At 46.5% G+C, this 14,908-nt stretch overlaps 1 protein-coding gene across 2 annotated transcripts in view; it reads left to right on the top strand.

Annotated features, from left to right (window-relative positions):
* The window catches only part of A1CF (APOBEC1 complementation factor), a 28,621-nt gene extending 13,960 nt beyond the window's left edge, over nucleotides 1-14,661 (top strand). Inside the window, exons 7-12 of one of the 2 annotated variants that reach the window (XM_021537073.3) lie at nucleotides 3,043-3,140; nucleotides 4,229-4,499; nucleotides 5,903-6,087; nucleotides 8,403-8,539; nucleotides 9,500-9,633; nucleotides 12,355-14,661. In XM_021537073.3, the coding sequence (XP_021392748.3) occupies nucleotides 3,043-3,140; nucleotides 4,229-4,499; nucleotides 5,903-6,087; nucleotides 8,403-8,539; nucleotides 9,500-9,633; nucleotides 12,355-12,506 (977 nt within the window). In that variant the 3' untranslated portion in view covers nucleotides 12,507-14,661. Of the gene's footprint in view, nucleotides 1-3,042; nucleotides 3,141-4,228; nucleotides 4,500-5,878; nucleotides 6,088-8,402; nucleotides 8,540-9,499; nucleotides 9,634-12,354 lie in introns of both variants that reach the window. The other variant, XM_085583978.1, reaches the window with a different exon arrangement.
* The last annotated feature ends 247 nt before the right edge of the window (nucleotides 14,662-14,908 follow it).

Below are 14,908 nucleotides of genomic sequence, written 5' to 3'. Positions count from 1 at the left end.
CCCACCCAAAATGCCATCCCATTAAAGGCTGCTTAATTCCCAGCTACAGCCACCATGAAGGAGGGTGATTGGCAACTGGAAGAGACCCAAAGTGCTGCATGGGGTTGCCCAAAATGCTTTGGAATAATTTAGTCTTTCTTAAAAAGAGTTGGCGAAGCAGCTGGGTGACTTCAGCATTCTTCTGTGGCAAGGGATGGTGATAAAAATAGAGTGATTTAATACAACTCCTTTTTATCTGATCTATCTAAAATTCTGAACTAATTTTCATACATCCCCCCAGTCCTTGTGTAAATTGGTGAATAATTAGTGCTTTCCATTTAATTCAATATTCCTTTGTGGCATATCTTACATGCACTTAGGGTGAGATTTTTCAAAAAAAGCAGGGAGATTAGTTGGGAATAACAATCCTGCTGGCTTTAAAGGAGATTTTACTTCTGAGTTGTTTCAGCTTTAGGAAATTCCACCCAAAACTAACAAAGTAAAAAGAACCAGTTTCTGTAGCTCTGCAAGCCACACAGTCCATTAGGCATTAGGAACTGATGCTTGGCAATGGGAAATCTCCTTTCATCTCACTCCTGTTAGCTTCCTTCTATTAATTTTTAAAAATATGCTGCAGAGCTTCATTTTTCTTCCGCTAACTTCTCATTTCATGCCTTTTTCTGGACTAGGCTGTAATGCAAAGGTCTTAATGAGTTTTCCTTGTGTCCTTCCAAGATTTCTGGCTCATACTTTTAGCCACCATCGAGCTGTTGCAGAACCCATTTTACTCCTGAGTTAAATTTATGTTATCCCACACTGAACTGTTTCCTTCTTTTATTTACCCAGTTTTGCTCCCGAGCTTTGAACAAGCTCACACTCCCCAGAAACACATTTGTGGCCTTTTGACACTTTGGTAACAGTCATCTGCTTTGCTCCTAAGAAGTTTTCCACTATGACATGTTCTGCATCATCTTTCATTTTCCTTTTATCATTTCAGCATTCAGGTTGGAATTTATTTCTTTTTTAATAGACAGCTCTTTTTTTGGTGTCTAAAATCAGGAATGGGTGCATTAGAGCTGCAAAACTTCCAGCTCTGGGGAGAAAAAATGCAGTTTAAGTTACAGTGAGATCAAAAAAGGCAGCAAGGATGTGAAATGATTCATTGCCCTGCCGTGGTTCTCTGCCTCACTCATTGAGCCACATCTCAGCACTACTTAGCTGAAATTACCTTGGATCCAGGGCATTAGGAAGCTGTTTTGACATCAACAAATCATCCAATAAAAAATGATGCAGAGCTTCCAGTGACACAGCAATAGCCACATCTCTGAGGGCTCCACAGACAGCACCAGGAATGCTGCTTGTGCCCCTCTAGTTGGGATACAGCACAAGGAGCACCCCTTAAATCTGTGCCAAATTCACAGCCTGATGAATTCTGCAGAGCTGTCTCTCTGAAAAGCCCTGCCCTTGCTCCCTGGGAATCCCAAGGAAATTCCTCCTGTCTGGTGGACTTCCCAGCAGGAGGATTGTGTTGTCCCCATGTGCTGGAGGGACGATGATCCCTCTCTCATGTCCCATGGATGGGCTCTCCATGGAGCTGACCCAGGGGTGGGTATCACATTGCTTGGCCCAGCAGAGGCAGAAGCAGGGAAAAGCAGAATTTTTGGCTCAGGATTGGTGTCCTGGAATGCTCTCCAGGAGGCAGAAGGGGGATATTCAAAACACAGTGAGTTCATTAAAGTTTCCACTTATAAACAAAGCATCAGCATATAACTCCCATAAATTCAGGCTTGGAAAATCATCCTCTGTCCCAGAAGGATACAAAGTGCTGCTTTACCATCCCTGTGTCATTCCAAGACGTGTAGCCTGCTTGGCTTGTGGGCTGGGACAGGCTCATTTAGCCCTCTGCAGCTCCTAATGACTCCCCTGAACACCAAAGAAATTCGTTTCCTCCTGCATTTTTCTAAGTAAGTGCTTTTTGTGGCAATATGACATTTCCCCGTGCACCTGTTCAGCTTTAGGAGGTAGGAGGCCAACAGAAGAGTTGTTCAGCATCCCTTGGCCATGTTTCCAAAGGATATTTCTGGGGGTTTTACAGGAGGCTGGGATGGTGATGGTGTGCTTCCCAAGCCACAGGAGCAGAGAAGATGAGGAATTAAAGAAATGGCTGAAAGCTGTGGCCTTGGAGAACAGGACTGGTGGGATTATTTTGGAGACAGACTCCTCAGTGCAGGGTATGAGTTCCTGGCAGCAGAGCAGCTGACAAGGGAAAGGGAAAACTGTGGGGGATGGACTTAGAAAAGAAGAACAAGAAGTCATTTACATTTGAATTACTTCGGATAAATTGGATGTAAGAAAGATTCAGGCTGGAAGAAAGATTCTGCAGCCCAAGCCCCATGCCAGGAGGGCCAATGCTCAGCTGCAGAGCCTGACTGGGGCCATGTCCAGATGAACTGGGGCATCCAGGGAAGCCCCACTGCCACGGGAAGGGCTGTTTCCTAGGGAGAGGCTGTTTCTTAAGGAGAGACCTGCTGCCCCATCAGCCCCAGCCCATCCCAGTGCCCTGGGCTGCTCTGTCCTGGGCAGGGCTGGCTGTTCATTCTTCCTGAACATCCTGAGCTGATTGTCAAGGAGAAAAATCTCCTTGTTTTATGCCTAAAGCACCCACTTTCCCCAAGCAGCCTCCAATGCACATACAAAAAGACAGAGATGGGGATCACATGGGATGTTCCCACAGCTGGTGCGTGGGCTGTCACAGAAGGGAGACACAAGACCAAAGGTAGTGTCCAACAGAACAGTTTGGACAGGAGAAAAACACTCCAGTTTAACGGGAATCTTACTGGTGTCTGATCCCAAACCCTTCTAGTTTGCCTTGAAATGCTACTACTATTACATATTGATTTTCCTCTGGAATATACATCCAAAAAGGGGACCCTGACCTCTTGTTCTTCTAACCTTGCTCAGCCTTTTCTCTCCAGGGGCTCATAACCTGACAGAACCACTCTTTCAGATCTCTGTTTTCTGACTAATCCCCACTTACCACTAATATTCCAATGTTTTCCACAGGTGCAGTGGAGAGAGTAAAGAAAATTAGAGACTATGCCTTTGTGCACTTTAATAAAAGAGAACACGCAGTGGAAGCCATGAAAGCCTTGAATGGGAAGGTAAAGCTGCTGTAAATGTTAATTCCTGGGGCTTACGGTGCAGTATATTATACAAAGTCACCTGCTTTATTAGCTCCAAAACCCTCTTGGAGGTGTTGTCCCAGTTTGCTCTTTGCTGGTTGCTTTTATACTCCTGAATTTGTTTTTCAGCAGCTCTGTTGTACACAAATGATTCATTTTGGCTCCCTGTGCTTTGCCCAGCTCTAGCTCACTGCTCAGATGAAAAAAAAAAAAAAGAACAGGAAAAGCTGAAAGAAAAACTAGGAAAGGAGGGGTTAGGATCCCCCCCCGGCTCACACTCACATCCTTGTTCCAGACTGCCAACAAAAACACTGGCAGGGCAGAGTGTGAATGGCAAACTGGGACAAGCGAGGTCAGCCCAAACATCTGCTCCGAGTTCAGATGCGGATTTGCGAGGAGGCTGCTGAATTTAGCCCTTCTTGCACTGCATATAATTCACTGTAAAGCCAGAGCTGTTCCCAAAGAGGTGCTAACCCCACTCCTATTTTTAGTGCCGCTGCTGTTCTCCACGGGAGCACGTGGAATCCTGCCTGCTTTGCAGGGAAGGGAAGCCTTTTGAAGGCTTTGCTGAAGGAGCCTCTCCCAGCTGGGGCCAGGGCTGGGTGCTCTCAGGTTAAGCCTTCACCCATGGGAGGAGATCCGGGGCTTTTTTGGGGTGGTTTCCTCCATCTTCCCATCCCGTTAGGACGTGGGGGCAGTGTCAGATTCAGTCAAAGAGAGAAACAGAAAGTTTCTAACCAGGCAGAAGCCTGAGAAAGTGCTGAAAAGAATGTAAATAAGGTTCTTTATCTCTCTTGTTGTTCACATTGTTTATAGTTAGGTTTTGCTACTGTGCGTCATTCACTGCACACCAATGGTGTGCGTTGTTTTCACTTCAGGACCAATGGAATTGGCCTGGATGAAGCTCTGTATAAAGAGCAATGCGTTTCGAAATAAATTGGAATTTGACTCAGAGTCTCCTCATTCCCGTCCTGCCTCAACAGCATCAGGGGCAGCTCCTCCGCAGGTGTGATTTCCACCAAGCGCTTTTAACCACTTCCCCCCCTGTTCGCCCCGCGCTCTCTCAGGTGCTGGACGGGTCCCCGATCGAGGTGACGCTGGCCAAGCCGGTGGACAAGGACAGCTACGTGCGGTACACGCGCGGCACGGGCGGCAGGGCCCCGGCGCTGCAGGGGGACTACACCTACACCCTGGGCCACCTGTACGACCCCACCGCCGCCTACCTGGGCGCCCCGGTCTTCTACGCCCCGCAGGCCTACGCCGCCATCCCCAACCTGCACTTCCCCGCCGCCAAGGGGCTCGGCAACAGGAGCATCCTCCGGCCCCCCTCCGTCCGAGGTAATTCCCTGCTGGGCTTTGGGATAGCTGAAAACAACAATTCCCCTCGCGCCCAGCGGCTCCGCCGGGGATCTGCTCCACAAGATATTGGTGACGTTGGCTTTGCCCCAGCTCCTGGGTGCCGTTTTCTGTGATGGAAAACGCAAGGTTTAGGCTCTGGTCTTTCTCAAAGGCATTCTTCTAGATGGAAATAAATAACTGTTTTCCTGGAAGAAAATAAGAAAATAAATTTTTTCTTCTGTATTGCCAAGAAAAGACCAATAAAACACTTTTCCTTTCCCCCTTCAGAGCTGGCTCCCACAGCCAGCCACCGCCACCACTGCGTTTCCTCTTTGCTTTGAAAGTTGTAGGGAAAATTTTACCAGTCCTGGTGTTTTCTGACCCAAAGCTGCGGAGTTTTCCAACAAGTCACATTGCCCTGGTGCAGGGTAGGGAATCAAACAAGCCATTCTGTGCTCTGGGAGGTGGAGGCCCCATTTTGGGGGATTGTTAACTTAATAATAGTTAATTCAACCAATTCAATCTGTGAATAAAAGACAGTATTTCTGAAAGCTCTTGGGTGACCCTGCCTGGAGCCAAATGAAATCCCCACACTCAGGCACCCCCAAATTAAATGTCAATACAGACATTGTTTGGTCAGCGCAGAACTAAGTTTGGGGCTAGCAAAGAAATAATTCTGTCATCTGATCTCCCTTCCAAAGATGATGCTTTGTGTCCCCAAGCCAAGTCCCGCAGCAGGCTGGGACTCTGCGTGGCACCCTGGTAGGCCTGGCAAGGATCATGATGGCCAATTTTTGTCCCTTCAGCAGGAAGGAGACAGGGCAGCAGGAACACCCCTTGTTCCTCACAGTTTTCCCCACACAGGTGAACCAGCTCCTCTAAAGGTTGCATTAGGAAAGGAGCAGATGTGATAACTCATCTCTTGCCTTATGGTCTCCCCAGGCTCCCAAGCAGAGTTCCCTGAGAAAAAATGGAAGTGTAACAGGGCAAAACCAAAGAGGATTTTTGTCCGTATGGGTGTGAAACTGTAAGCCATGAATTCTTCAAGGTGAAATTACACTGGTGGGTAACAAAATATGCCAGCTGTCCCCTCTCCGACTTCCAGATACCAAGCTGGGTACAAAGCTGTCCTGAAATCCAGACTGAACAGAGATTGTGAAAAATGGGCAGAAAGAAGCAGTTTTTCCCCAAAACCCCTCAGCTATCCAAGAAAGGGTGTCAGTGTCGAGCCTGTGCTATCCCACCACCCGGCCCTGGGACCTCCTGCCCACCTGCTTCCCAATCCTCCCAGCAAGCGGGGCTAACTTTTCCATTTCAGCAAGAATCAGGGTCCTTTTTCCCGTGATTTGATTCGGTTTAATGCCTTCTTACATTCCTAGAAATTTACATGAATGTACCTGTAGGGGCTGCGGGCGTCCGAGGCCTGGGAGGCCGCGGCTACCTGGCGTTCCCAGGCTTGGGGCGTGGATACCACCTCAAGGGAGACAAGAGGGGAGAGGAGAAGCTCTACGACCTTCTGCCAGGGATGGAGCTCACCCCCATGAACCACGTCACGCTAAAGCCCCAAGGCATCAAACTCGCCCCTCAGGTACGTGCCCCAGAAACAGCCCAGTCCATGCCCCAGGGGCTGTGATGGGAAAACAGGTCCTTCGTTGAACCTGCGCCGCGGTAAATAAATCCGTTCTTGTGTCTTAGAAGACATTAAAAATGAGCATCACCACTCGCATCTTGCAATATCCACCTGCCTCGTGGAATCGTGGAATGGTTGGGGTTGGAGAAGACCTTTAGATCGCCATGACTGTCAGGGAGGGTTGTCATAAATGCCTTAATCCAGTTCTGGCTGCCGTGCCGTAAAAGCACCACGGGTCAAGGAATACCCACCCACGATGGGTTTGATACATAAAATTCACAGAATCACAGAATAATGAGGTTGGAAGAGACCTCTAAGATCATCAAGTCCAACCTATGCCCTAACATCACAACTAGACTATAGCACCAAGTGCCAAGTCCAGTCTTTTTTTAAACATATCCAGAGATGGTGATTCCACCACCTCCCTAGGAAGACAATTCCAGTATTTTATTATTCTTTCAGTGAAAAATTTTTTCCTAATATCCAACCTAAACCTTCCCTGACATAGCTTAAGACTGTGTCCTCTTGTTCTGCCAGTTCCTGCTCGGTGGCACCTGGGGCTTCACCAGGGAACAATGCACATGTGTAGAAAAATAATGCACATTTTCAAATTATTTATGGCAAAAGAAGTGTTGACATAGCCAGCCTAGTACAGAAACTCTGCCAGCTCAGGGGGGTTTTCGATTTGGTTGTGTGTGTTGATGCAGATGAATGAAGAGGGCTGAGGAGAAATCCACAATAAATTCCCTGTGTTTCTGAATGTCCAGCTCTGACAGTAACTCTTTTCCCCTCATATTGTGCAGAGCAACACGAGACACCAACTTCACCCTGAATTTTGAAGCATGTCTTTGCCTTTTAACACTTTAATTGCCACAGCATCCAGTTTGCCAAAGTTTATGAAAACATCCTTGTTTTCTGCCAGAAAACTGAGCAGTGGGATTTTTCCCTCCTGCAAAAGTCCCCTTAGTCTATTTTGTCAGCAAATCACAGAATCAAAGAATGGTTTGGGTTGGAAGGGATCTTTAAGCTCACCCAGTACCAACTCGTGCCATAGAGGTGTGAAATCCCTGGAATGGTTCTGCAGGGCCTTAGGGCAGGTGAAATTCATTTTTATAAAACCGACATATAAAGAAGTTGGGACCGCAGGGAGCAAGTGTTGCCACAGTGAAAAAATGAACTGTTGTAATTGAGAACTGAACTATGTAATGAAGCATTTTAAACTGCAAGATGCTAAACTTCAGCTGGAGCTGTGGTGGCTAAATTAAAAGCAGAAGTGAGGTTTGAATTTTTCTTTCTAGCTTTAAATCCATTCAAATGTAAGCTGTAAATGAGGTAGACCACAGCAAGACTTCAGGGTGACCTAATTGTGGCCTTCCAGTGCCTGAAGGGGCTTCAAGAAGGATGGAGAAAGACTTTACAAGGGCCTGGAGTGGCAGGATACAGGGAATGGCTTCCCACTGCCAGTGGGCAGGGATAGATGGGATGCTGGGAGGAAATTCTTGGCTGTGATGGGGATGAGGCTCTGGCACAGGTTTTTCAGAGAAGCTGTGGCTGCCCCATCCCTGGAAATGACCAAGGCCAGGTCAGAGCAACCTGGTTTAATGGAAGGTGACCTAATGCAGCTGGGACAGCACACAGCCAGTGGGTTAAAAACCCCTGGAATCCCAAAGCAGGATTGTTTCTGGACAGCAATTCCCCATTACCAGGGGACCAGCTGTGCCAAGGCTGAGGGCAGCGTGGTTCAGCATTTCAAAAGCTGCAATTGCCTGCTGAAGCCCGTGGAATTAATTGGATGGAAACACAAGCTTTTTTCTATTTTAAAAGGAGCCTATTTGGACTTCTCGTGCTCTGTAACCCACTAAGCCAGGGAAGCAGCAGGGCAGAGGAGATGAATGCAACCCGAGTTTCTTTAGTCCTCTGAAACAGCCATCCATGAGACAGAGCTTCTGAGGAGGATTCAAAGAAAACCACGCTGAATAATCTAATCAGCAAAAGGATTCAGATGCCCAACCGAACGGGGAATCATTTCAGGAATTAAACAGATCTTAAAGTATAAAGCATTTAGATTAATCTTACGCTTCACGATGGGTGCAGTATTCTATCTGCCATTTCTTTTGGATTTTTTGCTAAGCTTTGAGCAAGCTGCCAGGACTCCTTGAAAACCCTGCGAGGGAAGGCAGCTGCTCAGCACAGGGGCTGGGGCTAGGCAAGGAGGTTCCTGCGCAGCAATTAACCCCAGAACAAATCCCGATTTTTTTTTTTTTCCCTTCTAGATCTTAGAAGAAATCTGCCAGAAAAACAACTGGGGACAGCCTGTGTACCAGCTTCACTCTGCCATTGGCCAGGATCAAAGACAGCTCTTCCTCTACAAAATCACCATCCCTGCCCTTGCCAGCCAGAACCCCACCATGTACGTCATTAGTGGAAAGTTTGTGAGGCTCAGGCTTTATTTTATAAATGATATTTTACCTAACAGCTGTCCTCAAAGTCCCAAGCACACAAGTCTCAGTTTCCTTTTATTAAAAAAATATTAAATATATTTTAGAATATTTATTAAATCTATGCTTATTAAATATTAATTTAAATTTTAATTTTTTGTTTTTTAATTTTTAAAATTTATTATTTATTTATTTTATTAAATTTATATTTATTTATGTCTAGATGTATATTTATTAAGTCTAGCTATGTTTATATCATTATATATGCATATATACTTATATATTAATATATTAATATAGAATTGTATATTAATTATCTATATTTGTATAATATATACACATATGCATATATACTAATATATGTATATTAATATACATATATATACTAATATATGTATATTAATATACATATATATTAAATACTTTTTGAAAAAATACAGGGAGGAAAACATCCACAGATTATAATTAACTGCTGTGCTTGGTGCTCTCTCTGCTGGTGCAAACATTACAGAAAGCCAGACATAATCAGGCAAAAGGTTGCTTTTTTTGCACAGAAAAGAAAGCAAATGATAGCCCTTGTGGGGAAATGCAAGGAGTTTGGAGGAACATGCTGATATTTCAGCTCCAAATATGACTGTAAACATTTCTGACCAAAACCACTGTTTGCTGTGTATTGTAAAGAGAAACCCAGGCTGGGTATGGTAAAGAAAAAACGCAGCAGGGTTTTTTGGGAGTTTTCGGATGGAAAAAGCACAACAAACTCTGCAAGGACATTGTGTCCACATGGGAGCCGGGTGGATAACCCAGTGAGGGAGCAGAGCAGGGGGAGGGAGCAGCTCTGCCAGCGCTTCCATTGCTCTGTGTGGATGGCAGCACCTGGCAGGGAAGCCCTGGAGCAAGCAAACGCAGCTGACTTTGTGCTGTCCTCACAGACACCCCTTCACACCGCCCAAGCTCAGCGCCTACATCGACGAGGCCAAGACCTACGCGGCAGAGTACACCCTGCAGAGCCTGGGCATCCCCGTGGAGGGGGCAGAGGTGCCTCCTGCAGCGCCAGCCTTCCCAGGTACCCGCGTGGTTCTGCAGCAAGAGGCTCCCGGAATGGCATTTTTCCTGGTGGCTCCTTGTGGGTGTGAAGGATTGTTGCCTTCAGGGGAAGGCAAGGTGACCTGGTGGCAAGGAGCAGCACGGCAGCCTGGCCTCGCCCGGGCTACTCGGGCTAACGACACACGCTGACACCAGTGTGGTGGACGGTCAAAAGGCCTTTATCATCTTATCTCATGAGTTTAAATAGTCTTGGGGGACTTTGCTACGTCGGGGGGGTTGGTAGGGTCTCTAGGGTTAGTAAGGAGTGGAAAACTACTGGGTTAGGTGTGGTGACATGCTCTGGGGGTAATGGATCACGTGCTGCAGGGTGAGGGGGGAAGGGTCTTTCTTTCCGTCACATCCCGAAATCTTCCATTCGCCCGTCCCTATCTACTACAAGGATGGAGCAGGTTTTGGTCGCTGAGGACTGGCCTGGTTGTGCTCCCCCCACAGTGGTTTATGTTACTTGTGTGTCTAGCATCTTTAGCAGAGAAGTCCAGACTGCTTTGGGTTGGAAGGGACCCTAAAGATCACATCATTCCACCCCCTGCCATGGCAGGGACACCTTCCACTGTCCCAGGCTGCTCCAAGCCCTGTCCAGCCTGGCCTAGGACACTTCCAGGGGCAGCCCCAGCTGCTCTGAGCAGCCTGTGCCAATTTATTGCCCATAAAGGATTTTATCTCTATCCCAGGACTGCCCAAATTTCTGTGTCCCCATCCCAGAGCAGCTCAGGCTGAGGGCACAGGGGTGAGGGGCTCTGCTCCAAACCCAGGCCTCTCAGGTCAATGCCACAGCTGGGATTATGTCCAGGGGGGTCAGAGCAGTGTCCAAGGCTGAGAATCCCAACATCCAAGGGCCCATCCCAGCTCCACACATCTCCTCCTCTCCTCCCAGTTTGTGAAAGCCTCCTTCAACTGGGAGCCCCAGAAACAACGCAGGATGCAAAGCTGGCATCCCCAGTGCCACATCTGGGATGAGTCCCCTCCCTGGCCCTGGTGTCACCAGGATGGAGGAGCTCCTCCTCCCTGCAAGGACACATGGCTGATGAATTCATGGGCTCTCCGTCCTCCCCCAGCACCCCATCCCCTTGTTAACCAACACTTAGGATTTCATCTGCCAAAGAAATGATGCAGCCACAAAAGTTTGGACTCAATCCCAGCTCTCACACCCCCACAGAAGGTTTTTCTCCCAGTTTGATAATTTGGAGCTCTTGTAACTGCCCAAAACAGCTTGGAAAATCATGGAAAACACAGGAATTTGCTGAGCTCTCCAGCATGACAGTAGTTCTGATGGAAAGGCAGCACCACGTGCCAAGCTGCACATGAGGAAGGCATTAGTCAGTACTACTGAGTTGTTTGGAGTGTCTCAAGGATGGATTAAAAAAAAAAATAAAGCATCTATCCGGCTTCCTGCCACAGGAGTCCACAAAAGCCACAGAAAAATCAATTTGTCTGGGCTTGTGCAGCTTCCGCAGCATGGAAACCAAATGGGCTCTTTATTGAATCCAGCCCCACTTACTGCTTAATTAGCATCTCTCCTTTTCTTTCATCCACCCTTATTTATTTGTCTTGGGAGCTTGGCAAATGGACGTGCACTAAAGTTGCTCCTTGCAGCCCTTGGTCAGGGCTTGCTAAAGCTCAGCTCAGGCCGTGCCCAGCTCGCAGCTCATTTCTCTCCCGAAGGTGGCAGCTGTGCCTTAACTTCCAGATTTCTCAATTCCTACTTGAGATGTTGCACCTGGCTTAGCTGGTGTAAAGAAAATACTCTGGAGAGCCACAATATTCAAATTGTAAGGAATTCCTCATGATTTTCCCCAGAGTGACACCTCCAGTGAGGCAATGTGTGCTCCCTGCTGCCCAATATTTCCATTCCCCCACCAAGAGGAGCTTGGCTCTGGCTGACATGGAGTTGATCATTGCTCACCTGGTCAGACAGGATCCTGGGAGAGGTATTTTGGCAGCAGAGCCTGCTCCAGCAGATCCAATGGATACTCCGGCTGCTCTTCCCAAATTTAGGTTTTGTCTTAATTCCTGATTCCTTTACAACAAAACACTGTGGTCTGCTTGACAAGCTGCTATGCCCTGCCTTCACAAGAACAAGCCCCAAATGATGCTGTTTTCCCAGTGATTCATTCTCAAAGAGCAATGCTTACATCTTCCCATGGAAAATCTGGAAGTGTTGAAACCACATTTTCCGTTAGAAACCGATGGGGAAAACCCAAAAAATCCCGTCTACTAAATATTTGCTCCCTGCTGTTGCATTGAGAAGGTTTCCCCACCATGGCTATCCTGAACTGTCTGTATTTTGGCTATGAAGGGATCAGAACTATATTTGCTTCAAGAATCCTGCCCAAATTTCCTCTATTTACGGGGCATTTAATTCAACCTATTTAATGTTGTTTCCTTGCCCTCCTTATGCCATATGGGGGGGGCACCATTAGAAATAATCAAAACCTGAGGAAAACATATTCAACCATAGAGTGTTTTTCCAGCACCATGTTTGACAAATCATGGATGAGGAAATTAAATAATTCATTTTCCCATGAATTATTTAATTTATTTACATTATTCCCACAAACAAACTCACTGCTGCCCAAGCCATTTCCCACTTTAGGTGGTCCCATCAAAACCTACCGGGCGATGGTGACTTTTGGATGGATTCTCATTAATCCACGGGTTTTCCTTCTTTTTTTTCCTTCAGGATACACCATTGCTAACGCAGCTGCCACTGTCACAGCCACTCAGCTCAAGCAAGCAGTGACACTGGGACAAGATTTGGCCACGTATGCGACCTACGAAGCCTACCCCGCCTTCGCTGTCGCCGCGCGGAGCGACGGCTACGGAGCCTTTTAACCAGATTCCCTAAAACCCAGCACAGGCAGAAAGGCAAAGAAAAACAATCTCAGTCTGGTAATTCAACACCCTCATGATTTTAAGCTAATCCGTGGCCTAAGGTTCATTTTAGTCGGAGTTTCAGTCTTGCAGGCCTTTAGTTTTGTAGCGGGATGTTTTGTAACGGGAGGGGAAGGAGGAATGTTTAAAAATGGTGCAAAATCAGATTTTCACAGTAGCAAGCAAAAGCTCAGCCCAGGAAATGAGAGGTTCTCAGGTGTATATATATATTTTTATATGTATATATATTTATACACCTATTGTGTGTGTGTTTACAAGCAATGACCTGTGCTGAAAACAGTTGGTCCCGTGGCTGTTGTGTCCAGGACTGGGGAAGGATGGGGTGGCCCAGCAAACCCCTCCATGCACCAGGAATTTTCCTGCATCCACCCCAAAGTTTCCCAGGCCAGGCAGAACAGAGGTGCCCCTTGGCCACATGAGTTTGCCCCTCCCTGCCCCTGATCCCCCCATGCCACCAGCATGGGGCATCTCAAGGCTCTTTGAAATTCTTCTTTGCCGAGGCAAAAAAACATTTATCCTAAGCATTTTTGCCCAGCCCAAGAAGCTAATTTTTAACAGGTTTCTGTGCTACTTTTATTTTTAAAGCAGGGCACAAGAATTCAGCAGAGCTTTCCCTCTTACTTTGCTCCCTCCCAGCCATATCCAAAAATCACCAAATCCCAGTGTATTTTTGTGTGCTTCTCATCAAATGGCACATTCACTGAAAAATAGGGAAACTTTTAAGCCTGAGGAGCAGAAAAGTGCTATTCATTAAGGCCAATTCTCTACTTAATTAGAGCACAAGAGCTCACAGCTATGGCCCAGTAATAGCAGGCACCTCAACAGGAATAAAATTATATCCAAAGAACATTTTCCCAGGTTGGAAAGAGCCCTGCCTGGCTTTACACATTAAATCAAGGTTGCTGCCTGCTCTGATTCCAGCAAAAATTAATTTAGTAGAAGAGGATTCATGCCAACAGCAAAGGCACCTCTTAATTTGGAGAGCACCAATGTTGGTGTTGTGTTTGGCCCCTTTGGGGATGCTGGGAGCATCCTTTGGTGTACAGCAGGGGCATTATCCATTTATTTTTGCCATGGGATCGAGGCAGGAGCAATGATACCATGGAGATATAGGAGGAATCCAGTGCTGGATAACTCCAGCAGACACATTAATCCTATATCATAAATCCTACATGGTGATGCACACTAAGAAAACTTGAATTTATTCAGTCTAGGACCAAAAGAACCCTTTGGGGAGGAGGAATTTTCAGCTGGGTTGATGACACCCAGCAGGTCTGGCCTCAGCTGGTTTAGATGCTGTGATGTGGCAGAGTAGAAGCCATTCCAAAGGGAGCTTTTCCTGTGCATCCCCCAAGCTGTGCAAAGCACCAGGGTCTGTGACAAGATGGTGACTGCAGCAACCAAGCGTTTCTTTCCTCTTCTGACTCAGTTTCCCCCGGAATGGAACAAACCCCATAAGCTGTACAGTCTGAGATCCCATTAGACCCCTCCTATTTATAAAGTAGCTTGTTAGGGTCACCCTAAAGGTATTACAAGCCCTCTGTGGCTGCTGCTGGCCACGTTTGGCTTCACAGCAAAGGACAAACCTGGTCACAGAGGGCCAAATAACCAAGAGTGTTATGGATTTTGTGGCTTTTTTTTTTTTTCTCTTCTGTATATGTCTTTAAGTGGTGTTTGCCAGCGAGGAACATAGCCAGGAGAGTCTCTCAAACCATTGGCAGGAAGTGTTTCTCACTTTCCATGGTTAGTAAGTTTAGTCTGCTTTTTCAGCTATTTATATAAGTTCAGAAAGATGTCAAAGGAAAGGGCAAGAAGCAGTATTAAAAATGTGTGCATGAAGCACTTATTTTTGTACGAGTAGTACAAGGTTTGTATAGAGTTTTAACACTGTGAAGTGTAGCAAAAAAATCACAATTTCCATTTATACTGGAGGACAATCATGTATGTTTAAAGGGAATGAAGGGGGAAATGGCATCTCAATAATCCATTACAAATTAGAACCGGGAGTAAATTCTGTGAAGCAACTCTGTGATTTTAGAGTAATTCGAGGACATTCACTGGACTTTGAAATATCATTAAAACTTTTTAAACACAAGCCTCGGTCCTTTTATACATCCATGGTAAACAGGAGCACACTTTGCTCCAGAGGGATCGATCCCAGGTGACACTGGCAGGGTCACAAGCTGTTCAGGAGTGTTTTCCACATGCACTTTGGTGACCCTTGCCAAGCACACACAGCAGAAAATTGGCACTTTTTGTACTTCTGCACTTCTAAGTGAAAAATCAAGGGGTTCTTGGCCTCTTTTCCCAGCACTTCTTTGGTCAGTAATTATTTACCTGCC

Source organism: Lonchura striata, chromosome 6, assembly GCF_050655825.1.
Source record: "Lonchura striata isolate lonStrDom1 chromosome 6, ASM5065582v1, whole genome shotgun sequence".
Lineage (NCBI taxonomy): Eukaryota > Metazoa > Chordata > Aves > Passeriformes > Estrildidae > Lonchura > Lonchura striata.
The sequence above is the reverse complement of the archived record's forward strand: the minus strand, read 5'-3'. Positions and strand labels throughout refer to the sequence as shown.